We start from the raw sequence: 24,103 nt of genomic DNA, 5'->3' as shown, positions 1-24,103 counted from the left end.
TCTCGTATAGAATGTAATAAATTCTGCGCAAAATTATTAAAATACCATATATTTAATATGAGCGAGGCCATTTTTGACCTACTTATGGAGGAGTGTTGATTCCAGTGACCTGTGCCTCTGAGGGCTCCAGTATTGAAGTGATGTAACTTCAGCACTCAAAAGTGATGTAAATGAAGAGATGATAGAAGGGTACACACACAGACTGTAACGAGCTTTGCTTTCAGTTTGCCATGTCGAGTGTCCAATGGAAGCGCTGCAGTAACCTGGCTCAGACATCTGAGCTTGGCCCGGGGCCTCCTGGAAAATCTATATCAGCAACAGAGCACCGCCGCTAGAAACGAGCGTATCTGACCGACATTTGACTCATTAAATTGTCGGGAATATACGTACTGACAGGACACGAGCGTAGCACTCGTGTGGGAGTCGTTCCATGTGTGTGAGGCGTCGTATAAAAGCGTGCACCTCAGGATTTGGTGCAGAGTTGGTGGCTCGGTGAGCCCGCACATGGCAGCAGGAGCAGTTGGACCGGCGAAGCGAGAGGCACAGCTGCTTGGAGAGGGCTCCATGGCATTTCTGTGTCTGTGTCCCCTCTCCCTCCAAACACACACACGCACACACACACACACCAGAGCATACATACAGTATATACCCACACATACACACACCCTCTCTATCACTCACACCGCAGCAGCACCCTGGTAACAGATAGCTCCTGATTGGTGACTCCATCCGTGTTTTTTGCCCTCACTGACTGTGTTTTATATATTTATATATTTATCAGCAGTCCCAGGAAGAGGATTCTGGCGTGGGAGAGGCAGCGTGGCAGTGTGTGGAATGGCGTGGGAGAGGCAGAGTGACCCCGGGCTCAGGTGGCAGCTGTGTTATGACTTCTCTGCCAGGTCATGGTGGATGGTAGGATGGATGCTCCCCATCTCTCCCTCATTCTGTGTCCATCGATCCGTCTGTCTCTGTCCTGTTTGTGTTACATACTTCTTCTCGCTCTTTTTTGCACTTACAGCCTGTGTTGTTTTTGGATGAAATATCCCTCTGCTCTGCTGCAGAATGCTGACATGTTGTGCACGCTGCATGTTTCCACACTGTGCATCTGAAAGGACTGCGCTCAGTCACTTGCTTAAGTGTGTGTGTGTGCAAGGTGTTTGGTGCTTAAGGCCAAGGGAGAAGGCCGACTCTGGATCAGTCCGTTGTCTATTTTTAGCAGCGGGGTTGTTGAGATTATGACGCAGTCGTCTGAAAACCATCACTTATTTCAGTGTGCGTAAACTTGTACGAAGTGATCGTGTGTAACATTATATTCACATTTGGAAAGTGTCTTCGGGCTGACGGAGCCACTTTCCCAAAAATGCACTTAGTTTTTCTCCCTAAATTCTAATCACAAGTTAATTTGGGTGATTGACTCCATCAAAGATATCTGGGGCTTATCCCAGAGGATGCGGGTTTTTAATTAAAACCTGTTTATGCCACCAGAGGAAATGATTCAGAATTTTATTAGGGCCATGATACACTTCTGAGCTAACACACATGGACACTTTTTTTCCTCATGAGCAGCACTAATTTAAACCCCGCTGTTTTTCTACCTATAATCCCCACCTGCTGTGTGGACATTGTTGCCTTCAGATTTGAGCATTTTCACGAGCAATGTGTTGCAATGACTTTTTGATTTGAATTCGCAGTTTAGCTGAAAATCAAAGCATGTGAGTTCGACTTGTGCATCGTGAAAAGCTGTGGCTGCCGTCTTCTTGGCTTTTGACCTTCAGTCTTCCTGTCACACAAACATCCACGGTTTGGATCAGATAAGAGGGCTGATTTATTCCAGATCTCACATATTGACAACATCAATCACTCCGATCTCTTGGTAACGCTTGTGTTATTATTTCCCCCTCATGTGGCGGTCGGTGTTGATCACAGAGGTGTCTCGAGGCCTGACACAGTTTGTAAACCCGAGGGCTCCTCTCAGCGCCAGCCTGCTGCGCTCGCTGCTATGTAGGGCAGAGCTAGACCCTCCGCCTGGGTGGGAATGAGGAGGGAAGGGGGGGGGTGGTAGGGTGGCAGTGGGGGAGGAAGAGAGAGATGGGGGAGACAGGGAGGGATGGCAGCCAGCATTGGGGCCCCATGCAGGGATGCAGGAGATGGAGAGCGGGGAGGAGGGGGCGGAGGGGTTACAGGGTGCTACAGGGGGCACAGGCTGGGCATGGCTGGCAAAGGAGCATTCCCTCCGTCTGTGGACATGTCTCAGCGCCGTGGTACACAAAGCCGGGGGGTGTCGGCAGGTTTCACTGGGATTATTATTTTCCGAAATTTCAGCTTTCCAGACACAAACTCATTCAATTCTTAAGATGTCTGTTTTCTTGTTTTTATGGCTGAAATTGTTCTGAGACAAAGGCAAGGACGCAGCGGGAGGTAAACCCATTTTACCCAGCTGCAGAGTTGAGATTATTCACATTTTCAGCTTGCCATGTAAAATAAACTGATTTTCCTACTCAAGTATCTTGATTAAATAATGGGACAGACTAGGATTGGGAAATATATGGATATTGTTCTATAGCATCCTAGATTTGGGATATCATTATATGGTCATATGGCATAGCTGTTGTCTTTTTCCTGGTTTTGAAGGCTGCATTACAGTGAAGTGATCTCATTTTCTGAATGGCTCTTATCCTAATTCTTGACTTTAACCACTTTTTTATAACCATATTTATGATGATTAGTTATGAAAAATCTCATTGTGTTAATATTTTGTGAGCACCAATGTCATCACTACAATATTGTGGCAATATCGACATTGAAAAATGTGGACAAAAATATTTGATGTTTGATTCTGTCGCCCAGTCTTGGCATTTGTGATGCACTTCTGAAGAGATCTCAAAATATTGCGATATATTTTGTGCATTGCAATAAAGCCTAAAGCTATGATAATAACTATGTCGTCTTAAGGCCACATTTTCCAGCCCTAGGACACATTTGATAAAGAATGTTTCAAACTGAGGCAGCAGAAGCCCAGATATCCAGACACGTTGTCCCTGATATGGGTCCACCTCACTGGATCTGAGGTGGCGCTTCATTCGACCATCACCGCATGCCTGCCTGCTCCTTTTTAAACTCCACACTTCTTGTTTGTAATGTGGCCTTTCAGTGGAACATTTTTAACGTCAGGCTGACATAACCACGATGGCATCCCTATGACGACATCAGGGTCAAACTGCAACACTTGAGTTACCAGTCCCTGGTGAAAACGAATGTGAATCAAGCTAATTTTGTTGTTGTCTTGATCATTTCCCCATGATGATCACCAAGCACAGGAAAAAGTAAACTGACTGTTTGTTCGCTTTCCTCCAAGTCAGTGATTTCCACATGTTCTGGCATCAACCGCTCATATCTTCTGCTTGGATTTCCTCATCCTAGCTCTCAGCGCGAGCAGCTCACCCAGAGACATTTCTATCCGGTGAATGAAGTCTCAGATTGTCTCATTTTTAACGGGCATGCTGAGAAGACAGCATTTCAGTGTTTCACAAGAAAAACTGGCAAACAAGTCAGAAAAAAAAAGGAACTCATTTTGTGAAACTGATTTTTTTTCCCTTTCCTCCTGTCATCATCTTGTGACCAGAGCTGCAGCTATGACACAGCGGTCGTGACCTTGGTGGTGTTTCTGTACATCTGGAGGACGGAGTTCACATGTTGTGATTATGTACATATTAGACACAATGGGTGTTTCAATCTGAATATGATTATTTATGATGTCACAGTATTTTAATGGGACACACTCACACTCACTCAAAAGCACAATTTTTCTCAAGCACTGGTCAATTTTGAGATTTGGGAATATTTTGATTCTACAACGTACCTTCATTCAGAGTGGTAGAGAGAAGAGTCAGAAATACACATTTAGGTGTTTATTCTAGTTCCTGTTTCTGTTAATGCATGCAAATCAGTGCATATTTAATCAGATAATGTATGATTTGCATATTCAAACATTACATTTCAGAATACATTTTTTAAAAATTGCGTAATGTAAAAAATCAATTGGGAAAATGTCATAGTGATATTTATTAGTAACATTCATTTATTTATTTTAACCATATTCACCTGTTATGTCGCCCCTTGAAACATAGCTGTTTTTGACTAAATTAATGTACCTAGCAGCTTGAAAAAGGATTTGAACAGCGACATAAAATCAATAGGTAACAAAACCCAGTGGTTAAATAATTAAGCAATTAAGTAAAATGTGATTTATTTACATATATATTTTAATACCCTAAAAATTGAATTGGGTTTGGTGGGTAGCTTGTCGAAAAACCTCTACACAAGCATTAAGGTCAGGTGTATGACATCCCTCCGTCCTCTCGTCTCCACCGCTGTCGCTTTGCAGGTTTTTGTCTCTTGCGTTCAGATGCCCCCTTGTGCCGCCCTCCCTCCGTCTCCCTCTCTCCCATCTTCTTTCAATCTGTCTCCCCCTCCGTCCCCAGACAGACCCTCCCATCAGTGCCCATTTCCCTCCGTCTGGCTCGTCCCCTTCCTTTTCACCCAGATGACCCTGCCACCGCCCCGTTCCTTCTGTCTGTCTGGCTCTCCTTTGCCCAGATGCCCCCAAACCTCTGCCCATTCTATACCATCCCTTCTCTATCTCTGCATCTCTCTTTCTTTCCCTCTCCTCCCGCTGTCTCTTCATCTCTGTCCTCCTTATCGGTTTCTAACAGTGCCTCTTGCTTGCTTTCTCCCTCCGTCTCTCTTTTCCTCATACGCTCCCACTGCACAGATGCCTGGCTTGGTTCGCAACAGCTGTCTCGCCATGTGCCACTACCAAGTGTTGCCTTCGACTGCAGGGCCGAGTTGGGGGTGGGGGCGGGGTGGTGATGGTGGTGGTGGTGGTGGTGGTGGTGGTTTGGGGGGGTGGAGGGTGCAGAGTGGATTTTGTCATGAATATTCATGGGGCTCTTGTATGTAGTACCGAACAGAAAATGGCACCACAGTGGAGGCTCCACCTACCAAAAAAAAAAAAAAAAAAGAAAGGAGGGAGGGGGATAGTGAGGGGAGGAAAGGAAGGAGGAAACAGGGAGGAGGAAGAATAGGGAGCGTTGGGGAAAAAGTGATGGAGGAGAACGGGAAGTGGAGGCAGACGGAGAGAGGGGTAGGGGACCAGACTGAGTGGCAGGGATCCATAAAATGATAGCCCCCCTCAGAGGTGTGAAAGAGGGAGCGCAGCGAGAGGAGGGCACGGTGGCGGGTGCAGGAAATTTAGGAAACAAGACGGGAACATTTTGTACTTTGAGGGCGTTGCTTAAAATCTGCATGCTGCAGTTAAACATGCATGAAGAAGTTGGAAACGGGCCGTGAACAGCGACAATTTATTGATAAGCAACCGCTAGACGCCAGTAGCTTCATGAGGCTGTGCTAGCATGCTAACGGGGCGACGATGACAATGCTAACATGCTGATGGTTGGTATCATGTGTGTAATGTTGCTCAGCGTGCTGGTTTTGCATGTTAGCGAGCTAGCAGTAGTGTATTAGCAACAAACACAAAGCACCGCTAAGGATGATGGGAATATCACTAGCTTTGCAGGTTTGGTCCTGAATTAAAACATTAGAGCTGCAACTATTAAGCAATTAATCAGTTAATCAATTATTTGTCAGCTTTTAAATTAATTGCCAGCCATTTTGATAATTGATTAATCCAAATTCTCTGATTCCAGCGTCTTAAAAGTGCATATTTTCGTTACTCCTCTCTGACAGTGAGCTGAGTATCTTTGGGTTGGGATCAAAACAAGACATTTGAAGGCTTCATCTTGGGCTTTAGGAAACACTGACCAATATTTTAACCATTTTTTTTAACATTTGATAGTGCTGAAGGGGAAATCAAGGGTTTCTCCAAAGCTGTTGTAGTTTATCCTGCATGGGGCTCAAAACCACTAATGTCAACCTCACACTGGTACTGAAGAAAAAAGTGAGTAGGCTTCATCCTCTGGAGACCGGGAATGTCATTCATTTTATTGCAATCCATCCAGCAGTTCCTAAGATGCTTCAGTCAAGCAACAGACCCCACCGACTGCCAGATCATCATTTGGGTGCATTTCCATCTACCTGTTTTCAATTTGCACTAAAAAACCTGAGTGGAAACACTCAGGATTAGAAAAAATCTTGAAAAATTGCCACAAAGTTTTTACCCTTGGCTGAGGTGGGAAAGCAAAATATGACAAAGTCCAATGGAAACAGATTTTGTCAGTAAATAATGACTTGCAACAAAGCATGTGATTTCCAAGTGTATGCTCCTCTGAAGAGGCCAGAAATGGCGGTAGGTCATAACAGAGTCCTCCTCACTTCGCACAGAGCTCATGCAGCCTTCCTCACATTAATACGTAGGTCAAACAGAAGTGTCATATTTCCGTCTGGCTTTCTCTGTTACTTTTGGCCAATTGAGGTTCAACTGGCACACTTCCCGTTGCGACATCTTCTTGCACCCTTCTTCTTAATTCTGCAAGGTCTCGATGGTTTTTGGCGATATTTCATTCACGTTGATCAGGTGTGAATTGCTAAGGTTGAGCGTGGTCGTGCACGTGTTGTCGTATTTTTTCTTTTACCTTTGTCGTTGAGTTTGTGGGCCTTTGTTTTGTTGGTGTGGTAACGAAAAATGTAAATAAAATCTAAGATTGCGCCACCTACTGCTGCTATCAGTGAACCAATCCCTAATAATCGGCTAATGGAAGTGAATGGAAACCAGCTTCAATTCACATTTTTTTTTTTGTTTGTTTGTAAATTTGCAATACATTTGAATAGAAATCTGGCCTCTGTCATCATCCTAGATCCACCCCGTTTGAAGCTAAAAATGACTGAAGACAGGAGCACAAAAGAGACAAGCGGGCACATACTGTAGATCCGGCAGTGACTGGAGGGATGACAAATGACACACAATGAGCACACTTAATGTATGAATGATGGAGTGCCACTGTGGGGGGGCGTCCTGGATGAGCAAGTGACGCGACGGATGAAGAGCAGGAAGTAGAGAGGGACAGGCAGGCGGGGAGAGAGAGAGAGAGATAGCAGATAGAAGATAGACAGTTGGGGTGAGGGGCAGCAGATCTAAGCGGACCGAGGCTCTGGTGGCTCTTCCTCTCACTTTCATGGAGAGCCAGGAAAGGAGATTATAGCAGCCCTGTTTTCTCCTATGGGGGGGTGGGGGTGGGGGCAAGCTGGGGGGGCGACCATACTCTTCCCCCTCGTCTCCCCCCCAACCTCCCTCCCTCTGACGATGACACTCTCGGGTGGTACCGGCTGGACCCAAACCAGAGCAAATCATATCGCTGCGCTCCACTCTGCTGGGGAGGAGTGAGTGCTCCAATCACCGTGATGACAAATGGTGCAATTTGATACAGATTTTTACAAAGCAGGGACATTTTTAATTTATCACTTCTTCTTTTTTCTTTTTTCTTTTTTTTACTTTGGCTCTTTGCGATGCATTGCAGCGAGTTTGCTTTTGAAGGACGTTGAGTGTGTGTGTGTGTGTGTGTGTGTGTGTGTGTGTGTGTGTGTGTCTTTTTTTTTTTTTTTTTTTAACGCTCAACACTCGACCTCTGGCTCGCGACGGAGTCTTTGTATTACTTCCTGGGTGCCTTCTGAAGAGCTGCAAAAAATTCCCTTTCGGTTTGCGTGTGGCATCCTTCACTGTGTGGCTTCAGCGAGAGCTCGCTGCACTCGAGTATAAACACCTTTCTCACACTCTTGCAAACCACTTACCAGGCCACCGCTGCATACACAAACACACATTAGTCTACAATGCACAATAATACAGCCCAGCGCTCTCTCTTCTTTTTTTTTTTCCTCATATACACAGCACATACAAACAGTGAGTTAATCAGACCTATAAACCCTCCTTGCCTGTAGAAGATAAGCGGTGTGCTGGTAGCCCTGCCCTCCTGAGAGCAGCACTCCTCTAGCGGTGCCGTGGAGCTGCCTGATAAGGCAAGGGAGTGTGGGATACCCTAAGAGATCCAGGCGCACACACACACACGCACACACTCACACACGCACGCATTCTGCTCAGCATCAGTTAGCCAGGTCCTCCGCCGAGCCAATCGGAGGTTCGCAAGGGCCAGAGGCTCCGCCAATCATCCTCCTCCATCAGGTGTTGTTAATCTCAGCGCCTCAGCCTGCAGGTGGATGTGTTTGCTGTGTGTGTGTGTGTGTGTGTGTGCGTGTTTGTGTTTAGCAACCAGACTATCTCATGCTAATGTGAGGGGGAAAAAAAAAGTGATCAGAGAGCGGGATCTGGTTTTTCACTGCAACAGTGAAACAAAATGGACGTCCGGTTTTGCTGTGAGACTAAAAAACTCAGCTCGTCCGGCCCACAGGATGCATTGTCACAAACCGCCAATCGATTCTAAAAAGCCTTTGTTCCCCCGATCAGTGAACTGAACACCTCTATATTTGACGGAAGCCAGTAAAAGTCTAATCCTGCTTAACAACCTTCTCCTACCTTCATGTACAAAGGGCCAACACACTTTCTCAAGGGCCTTTTGGTAATTAAGTACCGTTTCTAATCTACACTCAACCTGCATTTCAAAGGCCCTTTGGGAGTCAGTTACTTTTCACAGATGAATCGGTCCATACGCTGTGAAATGTGGAAATACTGCATTTCAACATCAAAAAGTTCTTTGAGGAGTCGTGTCAGTGGAGGCGCCTATAGAAAAGATAAGTTCTCCTGTCAGACGCTCGGCCTCCCTGCAGGGATTTCTCAACCACATTCAAACAGAGTGAGATAAATATCAAATATAATTAACTATCATCATTCATCCTACAACCAGTGAACAATTGAACTCATAGAATTAACTATATTCTAGCCAATGTCCTTATTTGACTCTCTTCAAGTTCAGTACAAAATAATTAGAATCATTCATTTTTAACTTAATTTTGCTGTTAGCTTTCTCCAATATTTCTTGTCTGTTTTCATCGTCCGTATTGTTTTTGTAATTTCCGTCTTTAATTTTCAAAGCCCTGCACACCCAGGATCTGTGAAAGCATTTCTAAGATACACAGTTTCAAGTGTTCACTCTCTAAACTTTACTGCGGGGAAATGTGGGTCCTTCGGCTGTGTTTTGTTGTTCCGTTGTGTGTTTGCTCTGGCACCTCGGCAGTTTTATCAGGAGTGCAGTGGTAAAGAGACGGGGCCCCCCGCCGGCCCTAAAATCAGTGTTCACTTCTGTAGGACTCTGGCCGCCGTCTCATTATGCAGTAATGGGAACTTACAGTACTGCCCGCGGTGGCCTCATTATCTGTAGTGGAATATAACTCCATTTACTCATTTTACTCAAGTACTGTGCTTTAGAGCAATTTTGAAATACTTGCACTTTAATTTGCTTGTTTCTATTTGTAGCTACAATATCCTGTTGAATTGTACTTTTTTACTCCACAACTTTTATCTGACAGTTATTGTTACTTTGGAAGATTTTGGATACTAAATAGGTAGGCAGCAATAAATAAATTAAATGCATGAATAAATAAAAATCGATTCATTTGTTATTAAACTTCCCATTTAGCTCAAATATTCTGCACCACAACCAGATAATATATTGCGTTTAAATGCACTTTAATGCATTAATATTAATAACCCAGCGATACAAGGGCCACTCTCTTGCCTTTAATGACTACTTTTACTTTTGAGACCACATGAAGAACATTTTGCTGTGATGCTTTTGTATTTCTGTGGGAGTCAGATTCTGATTCTAGGGTTTTTACTTGCTTCGGAGTATTTTTTTTTAATGTGCTAATGTTAGTTTAATGTAAGTAAAAGGCAGTGATGCTTAAATGTTTATTCTTTAAACTTGATCCTCTCAGTAATTATTTTATAGTCCTATAATATCACACTCTTCCTAAAAGCACTTTGTGGCAACATTAATGCTGGCTTTGGAGTTTTTACCCATTCTTTCTGCTCTGGATGAATTAAAGGTGACCTTACATTATGGCTTTCTCTACATCCGGGAACATTTTTTCTATAAACTTCAGTCTTCGCTGGTCGCTGTCACCAACTGTTATATGAAGCTTCTACTCTTCTGAACTTTCTCTCAGTCAGCAGCAGCAGCAGCAGCAGCAGCAGCCTGCGGCCACATGGCTCCAGCGCGCCTCTGAACCGCCGTGGCACCTCCTGGATGTTGGCGCAGGTCAAATGCGTCTTAATTCAAGCCCCCAAAAAAGAAACGGGAGAATGGCCGTGAGTCGGGCCGGTTCCACTGGCCGTGCCAAGGTCAGCATTCCTCGACAGGCCGTTGCCTAGCGGAACTTTTGTCTCACGGTTTGTTTGGTAAACCTCCAGGGAAGAGGACGGTATATGGGAGCGGGAGAGGAGAGAGGACCGAAAGAAAGGAGTGTGCAAATGAGCTGGGAGTGCACGCTGCACGGCGGGATGTATGGCAAGGTACAGACACACTTCAGCCTGTGGGGAAGACTCAGTGTGCTCCGTTAGTAATAAAACTTATAGGAAATAAGAACGAGATCCGGCCTGTAGCTGGAATCACTCATACATGATGGAGTCACATGAAATGAGCGTGTGGAGCCAGGGGACGGTGAGGGGGCCACCAAAAGCTAATATTAAACTCAGTTACCTGTCATCCATGCAGGTGTTGTAGATTATTGCTCTGTTAAGAACATATCAGCCATAATAGGTGTTTCTAACTTAACCCTCCCCCCCATAAAATAAATTCAGAGTTTTAAAACATCTCTAATTAGAAGAACACAACTTGGACATGTAGGTCTGAAGGAGGCCGACAACAGTGAGGTCAAACAGCAGGTCAGGTTAAAATGAAACCTTCCAGAGTATCAACCTGAGGATATTAGTGTGTTTATTCCACTCTGACATATTAACGTTCATCTCGTGTAACAGCACATTCACCAGCACGCACGTCGCGCCTGCAGTCATCAGACTGTGCAGGTGGACTCCATTTTAGAGGAAACAACAGGCCGGTGTGTTCATGTTCTGCACACCCTCACCGAAGACAGGGAAATAAAGAAATAGAAATAAAAAAGAACACACACACACACACAGACTTTAACAGATGAGCGTGCTCTCACAGGCCCAAATACGAAGATGTAAAGTCCAGACTTTCTGCTCTCCTGCAGGCCGCTCACCGGAAAAAAAGGCCACACACACACACACACACACACACACACACACACACACACACACACACACACACACACACACACACACACACACTTTAAAACACACCGGACAGTCATTTTATCGTGTTGTCTTTAAAACGCTCTGGTTGGGACACTGTCGAGCCGTGACTGAAGTCTGGCACAATCTGGGCCTCGGATTTGTCGCCTGATAACTGGAAAAAAATACAATGAGGGAAAAAAAACAACAACAAATGGATTGAAACAGATTCGCAGTGACTTCTTCTGCGTGATGCTTTTGGAGCCTTTTCTTATACAAAACTCTCGGATATTTACAGTCCCAAAAAATAAATAAATAATAATAATACATTTAAAATTAAAATAAATACCACATTCATACATGTATCCCCAACTGTCACTGCGTTGTATTCTAATTTACACTAGTCTATTTTAATGTTACAAATTAAATGCTTGGGGCCTAATCTAATAATGTGCCATGTTAATGTTGTGTTTTATATTTTACTGTGTGTTTTAAAACGATCAAACATCGCACATAATTTCTTTCTTTCAAATAAACTTTAACAAACGACGGTTATTAAATGTAATAAATGTTAAAAGGGCGCCTGGTGTGTGAAATTAAAAGACTTAATTACGCTTTAATTAAAAACGCTTTCACACGAGATCTAGTTCAAATGGACACTGTTTATTGAAGGATTATGTAGAGGGATATTTTAGCCATGAAATGCAAAATGTAAAACTTAGAAAATAGAAAATCTGTAGCTTACATCATCTGTTAAATAAAGATTTGGATATTAGAACTTCACAATATTCCTGTTTTAAATCTATAGATCCATAATTCGTAATATTACACTCTGTCTATTTTTAAAGTCTATTAAAGTCTATCAAAATATACATTTTCATGGAGCCTCACAATTTGTGCTCCGTGGCTCTCTCCTCTCTGAAATATCCCAGCATGCCTCTCTGTGAGGACCAGTTTCTGAGGCCATAAGCTTTTTATTTGTCTGTTTGCAAAGTGGTAAAGTTTGAACCAATACGGACCAAATTGGTGGCAGGTGCGCTCCATTTCGCCGGCGCTCGTCACTTATTACTGCGTGACGTCTGCGGTTGCGCACTTCCGCGAGGCGCTCGGTTTTCCCCCCATAAAAGGCCAAAACGCCACTTTGGTAATTAATTCATGACTACAGTCTCTCTTTGAAGGCGTGTCTGCTGGAGAAAAAACAAAAACAAAACAAAACATCACAATATCTGGGATCATTTGATATTTGTGGTAAATAAATATTGTGCTCGTGGAGTCACGCTCTCTTCTGACTGCCCCAAAACTCCTGGATTTAATCATGGCAAAAATAAAAAGAGGTTCACCTGAAAAGAACAAAACACACAATTATTATTATTATTTTAATATCGTTTGTGCGATTGTGAACTACCAGGCCTGCAGTCCAGCAGTTTTGGGAAATGATGTCTGTGCGTAAAACCTGTGAAAATATGGCGATTACAGAGGTGTTACAAGTCCCTGAAATAAGGCTGGACACGTGACAGTGCTGCTGCAACTTCTCACATTATTCCCAACACAGGCGTGACACGATATAGAACACATTTTATTTTATCTTTTTTTTTTTTTTTTTATAAACCATCATTTGAATTTCGAATTAAACGACGCCTGTGCAGCAGAGCTTGAACACGTCTAGACCCAGCTTAACCTCTTTTAGAAATAAAAATCTCAACATATTTAGAAGAAGGTCGATGAGGGACACATTTGCCCCAACCTTTGGATCCTTGCATTTCGGCTGAACCTAAAGTTTAAAGCTCCCCCTCTCTCCTGTATCTCACACGCCTGTAAAAATATTTGGGTTTATCTGGAACCTGCCGCCGCGGCTTCCTCCCCCGCCGCTCCCTAACCTCCGCTCCCTCCCGCCCTGTCTGTCGGCCCCGAGCTGCCCCTACACTTTTGCCGGTGAGAGCTACTAATCCCCTGCGTCCATGGTTTACTCTGAGCCCGTATTTAATTCCTCTAAACCCCCAGCTGCCGCCCTGGTTACTCACTGAACACGACAGACTGTGAACCGCTCTGGTTATTAATAATTCACCAGCCCTCCGCTCCGCTTCTCCGGCCGCGGCCGCAGGACACCGCGCGTCCTCACTGGTGCGTGCGTGCAGCCACGCTGTGCTCTCCCCTTCTCGCGTTTGTTTACTTAATATTGGCTGCTCGGCGTCTCACGCGGGGGGAATTTCACCTCCTTGTTACTGCGCGCAGCCTCTAGGCAGTCCCGGCTGGCATTGCCCACCAAGTCCCCGCTCCAGTCTCACCAGCCCCTCTTTGGTGTCTCTGATGCTGCGACGTCCGCGCTGCCACACGGCGAGTTTTGCCTCGGTCGCCGCTCTCTCTGCAACTTTCTCCGGACGCTGAGGAACAGGTGGAAGGGGGGGGGGGGGGGAGAGTAAGGACCTCCGCGGGGTTTTTTTTTTTTTTCTTTTTTTGCGTGCGAGCGAGAAGCCGGAGCATGCACAAGGGGGGAAGCGCGCGGAGTCGTCCCCTCTTGCAGGAGCAACAGCTGATTTGGTGAGCGCGTAAGCAGAGAGTGCGAGCTACTTACTGTCGGTGCACAGCCAGACTCCTGCTCTGTCACTCGGGGCTCAGACGGCGACCGCGTCGGTGGCGCAGAGCAGGGGAGACTCGGTGGACGTTACTGCACCGGGACGGACCGCGGGGAGAGAGAGAGAGAGAGAGAGAGCAGCGCGCAGTGACGGGCGAGCACAGCCTCGACACGGACGGTTTTCATGGAAATACCAAGAGTCGAAGGCGAACGTAAACACCTCGCGTGAAGAAGTCGGGGAAGCCCGAAGACTTGGATTATACGGCCGCGTCCTCCTTTGCCTTGACTGAGAAGAGTTGACTACAAATTAGGAAAAAAAAAGAAAAAAAAATGTTTACCGGGCAACAGGCCGTGTATTAGGGCTCTTTTGCTTCCGGTATAAGGCCCAGCTGAACAAGAACCCGAGCAGTTCTCTCTCTCCCACACACTTTTTTTTTTTTTTTTTTTTTTTTTTTTTTTTTTTTTTGGAAGCCGAACTTTTTGAGAGTGGAAAATGGGTCTTTGAGAGTGTTGGCACATTTCCCTGCACCACAATGGTACGTGCTATGTAAACCAATAATTTGCTCATTTATGCAGTCAGCTTTCAGATTCACTGTTGTTGTTCATAGATTTAATGATACTCAGGAAAAAAAAAAAAACCAACAACAACTTGAAAGTAAAGTTTAGTGCGCTTACTATTCTTGCGTGTGTTACTATTTACTCGTGTAGCTGATGGCTAAAAGTCACCACAGAGTGTGCCAAGTCCCTCCACCTACCTGTACGTGTTTGCTGTCACAGTTAGACTCGATATGGTTGTATGGTTTATTTTTGAATGAGGAAGAGTTTGCCCTGCTGGAATATTGCATGCTGATTTGAAACGGTGTGGCTGTTAGGGGCATCATGATGCGAATCATCTCAATAGCCGAATAACATTTTGCCAAAAAAATGTCTTTCTAACTTGGACAAATCAGTGTCCAGCCCTCTCAGTTCACCGCCCGGTGCCCACTGCCTTCTGCCGTTTTATCCACTTGGAGAACATGACTCCCCTCTTTGCAGTGGTCTCTGATGCGGGCCTGTCTGTGGACTATTTATAGCCACATGTATGATACGCGCTATCGCATGTCATACAGAGTAAGGAGCTAATCAAGAGGCGTCTTACTGCGCGTTGTAAAGGTTACACGATGACACGCCAAGTGCTTCCAAAACCCCCAAATCCCACCTAAAGGCAAAGTTTTTAACTGAGTTTTGGAAATTTGGCCGTGAGAGGATGGAACTTTCCTTTTGCGCCAACATTCAATTATGCGCCCGTTTGATTTGTGCGTAATTACGCACAGCGGTTTAGACCAATTCCTCCGGTTCGCAGGTGATTTATATGCGCAATTCGGAGAAATCCCGTGACATCACAAAGCGAAAGTTTGTAAAGCCTGACCTGGAAATCTGCTCACTTCAAGCATTCTTTTAGGACACGACCACACTTTTATTTGAGGTTTCCTTACAATATATATTTCAATTGGCTGAGTTCTTTCATAAGAAAAATCTATTATTATTTCCTGTCTTATCCCCATTTCCCCCTAACAGGATATTTGTTCAAATTGGCAAATGTATTCCCTGTGAGCTTGTGAAAACATGTATTTTAATGCCCTGCTTGTGGCTTTCAAAATCAGTAATAAAAAGTCTGTTTTATAGGGATTTTTGATATACAGCTTACACATCCTTGACCCTTAGATATTCCCTTTATTTTGGCATGAAATGAGTCAAGTCAGGCACTAGTTAGGGGAACCTCCCACATACAACCTTGAAGCTGCTTAGATAGCAGGAAGGGATCTTATTTGCACATGAATATGGAAGATTATTAGTATGAATAATTATTTGTTTACGAGCATCCTAGCTGACATGGCAGCTGCCCAAGAAGCTCATCAGTAAAAATGATACAGAATTCAGGACAGGCCTCACATGGGATTATCTCCACTTGTTATTCTCCTACTTATAGCAGCAACACACCTCTTTTTCTTTTTTCTTCGTCTTTTTTTAAAATTTTTTTTTTTTTAAAGGAAATGCTGTTTTGTGAATCGATGCCAAAATATTTCACTCGCATGTTAGTTTAGTCAGAGCGCACTGGAGGCATCTGTCAATCAGTGTCAGGGTTCCTTGTGAGTTCTCCCCCCGTGGCTGATGCTGTCGTCTGACGAACATATAACCACTTAAACTCTCCCTGCACCACTGGCACCACAGGTTATTGATTTTTATTTTATTTTTTCCAGATAGGCGTGTGTTGGAGAGCAAAAGGAAACTGTGACCTGTCATCCTGAAACTGCAAACGTGACGCACGTTTGGTCCCAAACTTACAGCTCCCGTAGATTTCAGACATCAGTAACGAGCAATATTTTATTAGCCCCGTTTTAAATGTACAAGTGTATTAAAAGTGTCTCTCAGGGTCGTTATGTGAAGAAACAAATACCGTAATCATGGAGTGTAAATAAATAGCTGTTTAAACAGTTGAGGGTAATCGTATCCTGCACTGTGCGAGCATGTGTGTGAATGTGTGTGTGTGTGTCTGTGTGTGTGTGCACAGCCCGCCTTATGATGATGATCAGACAAGCGGTTTTCCAGTCCTGTGTGATCTCCCTCTTGGCTGTTGCTGCCAGTGATGTCATTCCTCACTGTATACAGAATATTATGCTATTATGTTTGTCCTGGCCTTGACATTCCCCTGGAAAAATAAATAAGGCTTCAAGCAGACTATCATAGCTTATGTGGCGTGTAAGCCCTTGCCGTAGTTTAAAGATGGAAAACTCTGATATTCGCTCGGACGGGCGTAAATATTAGGAGAGTGAGCTCAGATGGGTTTGTCAGGTTGATTGGTTTTTAAGCTGTTCTAACCGTTTGGGCTTCAGTTTAGCGGAGTGGCTATCGAGGACACATCAAGAGGCGCACCCGTGTGATGTGAGATTCAAGTCGCACTAAATGAGTGGAAAGGAAAAAGAAAGAAAGAGACGCGTCACACCCGACAGTCAGAGAGTGGTGGGCCTGAATTGCTTGCATGTGTCTTTTTTTTTTTTTTTTTTTAAAAAAAGCTGCACAACTGGTAGACACAGAGGGAACAAGACTTAAGGGGCACTCCAGTGATTTAGTTTTGCACTTGCGTGAAGTTGTAGGACTGATGAGAGACGGATTAAGATAAGAGCAGTCAAAATCAAAGCATCGGAGCCAGAGATAATTTGACTTTAAGGCGCCTCAGACGAGCCAAGCTTCGCGAAAGCTGCGTCCCACAGTTCCCGTAATGTATTAGCGTCGTTCAGTAAGTGTCCTGCTTGTTGCGTTCATCTTTTAAACTCCGTGGTCCCAGTTTGGCACCTGACGTTCCAGCCAAGTCGTCTCGGCTTAATTCAAGAGAACCCTGATGACATCACTGTGATCTCATCCGGGTCATTATCTCAGTTGTTGCGCTCCTGTTTTTACATGCTACTCTGTCCTCTCCACGGTGAATAAACTGCCCCTTTAATCTCCTGCTAATGAGCGTAGGATGTCTGTTATAACTTTTTTTTTAATCATTATGAGACTACCAGAAATTGAAGACAAACTCCCAAGGATTTATAAGATGCAAGTTAATAAAAACATTATATTAAGTAATTATTATATACATGCATCGAGTATATAGGCAGCTCAATCCCCCGTCTGTTTAAAAAATATATTATATATTTATATTACAGGTTCGTCCTCTTCAGGGACACACTTGTAAAGTAAAGTATTTTAGCATTCGGTCAAATTAAAACAGACACTCTCCAAGGGACAGAAAGGTTCTTTTATGAAGTGGTACCTCTTCTTCTGGAGCCTTTACTCTTCAGAAGATGAATGGTAATTTCAAAAGTATCAAAAGTGCAGTGATTAACTTGTTAGTGCAGAGCACTTTGTGGTGAAGGTAGCAGGGTCCCCCTTTTTTACAGCCTGTCTTTACGACCTGTTTAAATGGGCTTTGTTTAAAGTTTTCTTCAAATAAGTGACTTTATCTTAAAATAAAACAGATGTATGAGGATTATTCGACTCCGGTTTAAATCAGATTCGTCTTTTTTATCTGGACACGGCAGAAGACGCCGGACGACGCAAACGACAGGTTTTTGTCCGACTTGTTCCAGGACTAAGACTTTTGAGACGGATATTTTTTGCAGCGTGGCAAAAAAAAAAAACCCCTTACTTCGTCTCCTCGAGCTCAGGCTGATCGCGTAACGCTCCTAACTCTTCCATCTCATTTCTGCCCGTGCCTCAATTACTTTATCGAGACTTAACCCTCACATTAATTGGTTTCACAAGACACCGCAGACTGCACACCAGCTGTGTAACCGAGTAATTTGAATCTACTTAATTTGGAAAGGTGTTGGTATCTCCTGCCTTCTGAGTTTAATTTGGGGGAGGAAAAAAAAAAAAATCACAACAATACATATATTTTCTCTCTTCACTCTCCTCTTTAGGGCCTTAATGAGGAATTAGAGCCAATAGCATTATTCATTAAACAGAGCTTGCCAGCTATTTATCACTGTAACAGTATTAGCATATTTGTTTAAATTTTCAACACTTTTTTTTTTTTTTAATTTCCGAGCATTCGTAACCAGGTTTAGCATTTTTAATAATCTGGCATCGAATGCATCGCGCCAAATTGAATGCTGAAAAAGAACCGGTGGCGAGCCCCAGAAACATACTAAAAATCCTTTATGAACACGCACGCACGCACACGCACACACGCTCCTCTAATTACCGCCTCCCCTGCTCCCCGTCTCATTCCTCACCTCCCGAGATGCAGGTGTAAAATATCACATTTTTCCAGCATTTCTCCCTGAGGTGGCGCTGGCTTGGACTCACACAACGTAAAATTTCCCCTTTCATATTCCCCCACACATTTTTTTCTACAAACAAGTTCCCCCCTCCCACCCCCTCCCCTCGCTTTGATGTGTGTGCCACATCTGCACAGGTTTGTTAGCTTGTTACCAGGTGAAGAATGAGGATACAATTAAGGCTGAATGAAGTGGGACCCGGTAGGATGTCGGCTATGCGTTCGCAGTCGAAAGTCTGCGATGCTCCAGAAAACTGTTGAGCTCCAGCGCCGCGAATGATTGGGATGCTACAGCGGAGGGATCAGAGGGTTGTTAATCAGCGATTGTGAGGGTACCTGCCTCACATGGATTGCTGTGGATCCGGAAGTGCGGAGACCCAGGTGGTTTGTGTGCTGGTGTGTGTCTGTGTGTGTGAACAAGAGAATGGGCGAGACAGGAGAAGGAGGGCCATACAGGTGTGTGCTCTGATATGTCCAATGCTCTGAGCGGCAGCCAACATTCTCCATCATATTTGACTTACTGTACACGGTATACATCGGACAGAGGTGAGCAGGCAGCGTGCAAGTTTCACGTAATCATTCTTTATTGTCCCTAGAAGCATGACTGCTAGATGACAGCGTATCTGATGTTGCCCTGTTGGAACTGTTCCTCGATCATAATCACTGTTTTTCTAGGACCTTCATTAAAACTGACCAGTTGCATTCTTGTGAAGTCATAGCTGCGTGACTGGTGTTGATGGAACATCATAATTAACGTTACTTAAGGACTAAGTTCACTTATTATTATTCTCCGTTTTTCTTCAGTTTTCTGTCTGCGTTTGGTTTGGTTTAGGCAACAGAACTACATGATGTGGGTCAAAACACACCCTTACACAACACGCACATTTGAAGGATAATTTGCATGCTTTATCCCCCATGTCACTATGCTATGACATTCCAAAAAACGTCATTGGTCAGCTTCAGCAGTGGCCCTGGAGCAACAGTAGCTGTGATGTTCCAGGAGCGACACCGGTACGGCAATATCAGATCAGGCTTGTAATCAATCTACAGGTTGAGCGCCTGTATTTGTTTTGTTTTTGTGTTTAGCTAGCTTAGCGTAAAGCCTGGAAATGGGGAAAACAGCTAACCTGGCTCTGTACAAAGTTGCTCCATTGTGGTTTTTTACATTTAATAGCACGTTCAGGTTTAACAACCAACATACACTGACTAAGTAAGACAGCTCTCGAGGTGTTGGTGGTTGTATTTGTTCACTTTGGACAGAGGCTGGCTGGCTGCTCTGTCCTGCCTCTTGCCTCAGTGTTAAACCAGCTAACCCCTCCAGACCCCAGGTGAATATGGTCTATGCGAACCTCATTTCTGACCTTGGGACTCCATGATTCAGCCAGACAGCATTATCAATGCAAACATCACAGGTGAAATCAAAACATTATTTTTATGATTTCCAGCAGCGTTTTACATCGTTACACCTGACATAATTGGGGCAACGCAAACACGCTGTTAACACAAAACTGTGAATTCAAAGTTGATAGGGCTTACTCGTTATTTGACAGTCATTCAAAGTCACGTTTCTGTGTACACGTTAAAAACGTGGGCGTAGCCGGGCCTGTAGCGCAAGGTGGGTTTCCCCGAGCCTTCTTGCTGTGTGATGCGGTCATAAACACGAGGGGAGCACTAAGAGTGAACCAAAATAGCAAAGTCGTCGGCCAGAAAGCTACAACAATGGGCTGGGAGATGTTGTAAAGCTAAGTCTGAGGATAATTGTCTGCAGGTTTTTTCAGCGACCCCTTCCACACTTCACAGTCATTCATCATTCATACAAAAATACAGGTAATAGCCACTTCCCATAGATGAATTATTTGTGAATAAAAAAATAAATACATTCCAACTTGTGGGGTTGGGGGGGGGGACATGGAATTTGAACCAATCCTTTCAGCTTGCTCATGGTTAGACAACACAAAGGGCGTTTTCACAAGTTGTCGAATTAACCATTTTAAATGTAGGTTATACATAAAACAGAGGCCTGAACTGTAACATCGACCACAAAAACGTTCTCTCCTGTTATTCGGCCGGTTATCAAGTCAGTCTTTGCTCTCTCCATTGATAACACCTGCCAAGCGTCGCCGTGTTGTATTACACCAGGTCCCCAAAAACCTCAACATTCAAGACATCCAGAGCTTTTTAAGTGTTAATTACACAGACTCCGTGTCTATTCTAGCTCAAGGCCAGCCATATGGATTGGGCATATGCTGCATATATATAGAAAAACACATATATATAATTGATACCATGCTCCATAAAAAGGGTGGGAAAGGGGGCCAGTGCTGCGGGGAACTACATCAAACAATCAGTCTCACAAGAAACGATGCCCCGCTCTGAGGGTTGGAGATGGAGAGGGGGAGAACGATACGGCAGATAAACGCCGCGTTCAGTAACTGTCTTTTTTACCGTTCCCTCACCTTGAGCCTGAACTCCGCCGGCTGTGCGTTGCGAGCCATTTTTCAACCTTAATTGACTAAAAACCTGTCAGAAAGAGGCCTCTGGATGTACCAGCCCGCCTTGTTTTGCGCTGCTCTGTGATTATCAACAGAGTAAAATATATCCTTCAGCTGGTCCGGGCAGTTTAAGGGCTTAACAGAAAGCCAAGGGAGCTTGACAAGGGCACCATTTAGCGGGACAAATGGTTTCCCTCCAGTGTTCCCCCACGTATTAATGATGACAGGCCAGAGGTTGGATGCTGAGGCTGAACTCCACGAGTGGTGTTTTCTCAGTCACTCGGATGACTTGAATTCCAACTTTGCCTAACCCTGACCCTCGCTCAACTCATTGTGAGCGAGAAGAGGCCAAACAAAGACAATGTTAATCTTATGTTAATCAATCCGCCTGCTGGACCTTTTTGCCACGCCGCTGGGGTGAAATCACACACACACACACACACACACAGATGCCCTTCCTGTGTTACATTAAAAAGGGAAAGGGAAAAGACTAAGGCTGTAACCTCTCATTCTGAAGGATATGAATAGCCTGTGTCTCCAGCCGCAGCTTGGTTAGCCCCAGTCTGGGACTTATTATAGCGCTGTGTGTTTATGCATGTGTCTGCGCATGCATTTTGTTCGAGTGCAATCCCGTGTCACCGTATGCGTGTGTGTATTCTTGTGCATATGTAAATGCTCAAGTGAAATTGTTTACCTCACACGCCAGTTTGAGGAGCGCAACTTTACATTTCGTCGCTGGCCACGAGCGATGTTTATTCCTGTTTCTGGGCCCGCGTTTGTTTCTGCTTATGCTGAGATAGGACGACGTAAAGTTCTGGAAAATAGGATTATTTCATCTCTCCTCCTCTAAACTTGAAACTCCTGGTCTCATTATGAGTAATACTTCCTGCTCCTAACTCACGGAACCCGAGTTATTTTCACGAACCTAGCCATTTTTAGCCCTCGCCTGACAGGTTTAGCTGATTTCCAAAACAGACATTCAAATTTAGCCTGGCCGAAAACCAATTTCTACCAGTTTGGACTTAAAAGTAATGGCCACGGGCTAGCTAACCAGGCAGAACTCCCATCCCCTGATCCAGATCCTCAGTCTGTGCCTCCCTCCCGTCCATGTTGTCTGGCCCGGCTGCCTCAATTGACAGCAGAACTGCAATGGATGCTCATTCAGAGCCCAAGTCTCTGCTGGCGCGTCCCACGGCATACAAATGAACTGCGCTGAATAGAAACAAACACTTAGAATAAATACTTTAGCTGCATCTATCAGTGAATGCAATGTCGGGCCTGTGGTGCAGCAGCCAAGAGCTTGTGTTTATATATGTGTTCACACGGGTAGACGTATGGCCTCTGTATGTGCGAGTCTCTGCCGAATGTGTGTGGCATGTGATTGCGCCCGTGAGCGCCTATGTGTGTTTGTGTGTGTGTGTGTGTGTGAATGATTTGTGCTGAATCAGTGCACGCTGACAGAAAAGTGACCATGCAGGTGAAACAGCAGGGACAGGAAATGCCATTGTGTCGGAGCATTGTGTGCGGGTACGGCAGCTAAACACTTTGCTCCCCCATTCAAGTGCCGGTGACTGGCAGGGCCGGGCCTCGGGCCTGCGCAGCATATGGGCTCGGGCAGGCAGCACACACCGTGAACTCTGCATGCGTGTGTGTGTGTGTGTGTGTGTGTGTGTGTGTGTGTGTGTGTGTGTGTGTGTGAGAAAGGGAGGAATGTAAAAGCGAAAGTCATTGTTTGGCAAGCAGTTATCATGGTGGTGGGACTTGGAGGCGATTAATAAACAGGTCGACGTAAGAAGCTAGGAGGATTCTCGCGTCTAAATTGTGCGCTTACAGCTTTGCAGCCAGCTTTTTTTATGTGTGTGTGTGTTTAGAACTCCCCTGACTTAAAGTCGGTGTCAACTAATGAATAAATGACTGTTGTGTTACATTTCAGGCAACCGAAACCTTTCTGTTGAACGAAGAACCCTCCAGAGGTCCTGGGATGCCTGAATGCTTTGTAGTATCAGATTCATACAGGGTATGCATCTATTATTATTATTATTATTATTATTATTATTATTATTATTATTATTATTATTATTATTGTTTCATGTGTTGGTATTAAATGTGTTATTTGAGTCATTACTCATTACTATGACTGACAGTCTGTTTTCATGCTCTTGGTAATTGCACCGCAATCATAATGTCATTCACAGCTCCCTCTACTCAGCTGCAAACCATTACAATCATTATTTCCACACGCACATTTAAGAAAAAAAAAGAAAAAAAAAAAGGTGGTGGTGGTGGTGGGGGGGTTGGTGGGGGCCTTCACAACTCCACCGAAGCGCCCTCGCCTCATGGGAGTGAAAATGACGACGATAATGTGCAGCGTGCCTCGTTGTATAAAAAAAAACCAAAGGAGGAGAGAGTTTAGAGAAAAGTGAGCAGCTCCAGCGGATTTACGGCGATCGACGTGATATAAAATGGTAATAAAAGCAGAGCAGCGGGGACGGGGAGGGGGAGAGGAGAAGGGGTTGGGGTGGGATGGGGGGGGAGGGAGGTACTGTGGATGACTGAAAATGTGATTGTTAATGAGGTGGGAGCCAGTTTTCTAGGCTGCAGTCTTTGTTTCCCAGAGTTAAGAGTAACGCCAAGTCTCCCAGAGAATCTGGGTTGCTACAGTGTATCGTGTGTCTCGGGGTACAGAAATGAACCATTATGGCTGTAATTGAGTAGCGCGGCTGCTAGAGGAGAGAGTTTTGGAGAGGGGGAGGAGCGTCGGTGGAGTTGGGTGGGTGTATTGGGTTCCAGGGGCAGTGAGTTCAAGAGCATCCACAGGAGGGTGTCCACCTCCAACTTCTCACCAGGAGGTCTGCTGTTGGGGGCTTAGTCTTGTATGAAGTGCATCACGGCTCCATTCTTTCTCTGTCTTTGTGTGTGTGTGTGTGTGTTCTTTCAGTGGAGCCATTTCCAAAAATGAATATAAAAACCAAACGGAGATATGAATTTAGCACTGTTTCAGAAGTGGTACGATCCCGAGGAGCGAGGTGTTGCAGTGCCTTATTTCGGACCTTTAAGCTTCAACCTTTCGGGATTGT

General features: G+C 44.7%; 1 protein-coding gene across 5 annotated transcripts in view; it reads left to right on the top strand.

Annotated features, from left to right (window-relative positions):
• Window positions 1-837: 837 nt before the first annotated feature.
• nfixb (nuclear factor I/Xb) overlaps window positions 838-24,103 on the top strand; it is a 160,723-nt gene continuing 137,457 nt past the window's right edge. For 2 of the 5 annotated variants that reach the window (XM_037088107.1, XM_037088104.1), the window contains exons 1-2: window positions 14,189-14,266; window positions 22,960-23,043. In XM_037088107.1, the coding sequence (XP_036944002.1) occupies window positions 14,264-14,266; window positions 22,960-23,043 (87 nt within the window). In that variant the 5' untranslated portion in view covers window positions 14,189-14,263. Of the gene's footprint in view, window positions 913-14,188; window positions 14,267-22,959; window positions 23,044-24,103 lie in introns of those variants that run through there. The other 3 variants (XM_037088122.1, XM_037088105.1, XM_037088108.1) reach the window with 2 other exon arrangements.

This window comes from Acanthopagrus latus, chromosome 23 (genome assembly GCF_904848185.1).
Source record: "Acanthopagrus latus isolate v.2019 chromosome 23, fAcaLat1.1, whole genome shotgun sequence".
In the NCBI taxonomy this organism is placed as follows: domain Eukaryota; kingdom Metazoa; phylum Chordata; class Actinopteri; order Spariformes; family Sparidae; genus Acanthopagrus; species Acanthopagrus latus.
Note: the sequence above shows the minus strand (reverse complement) of the source record. Positions and strands in the feature narration are given on the sequence as shown.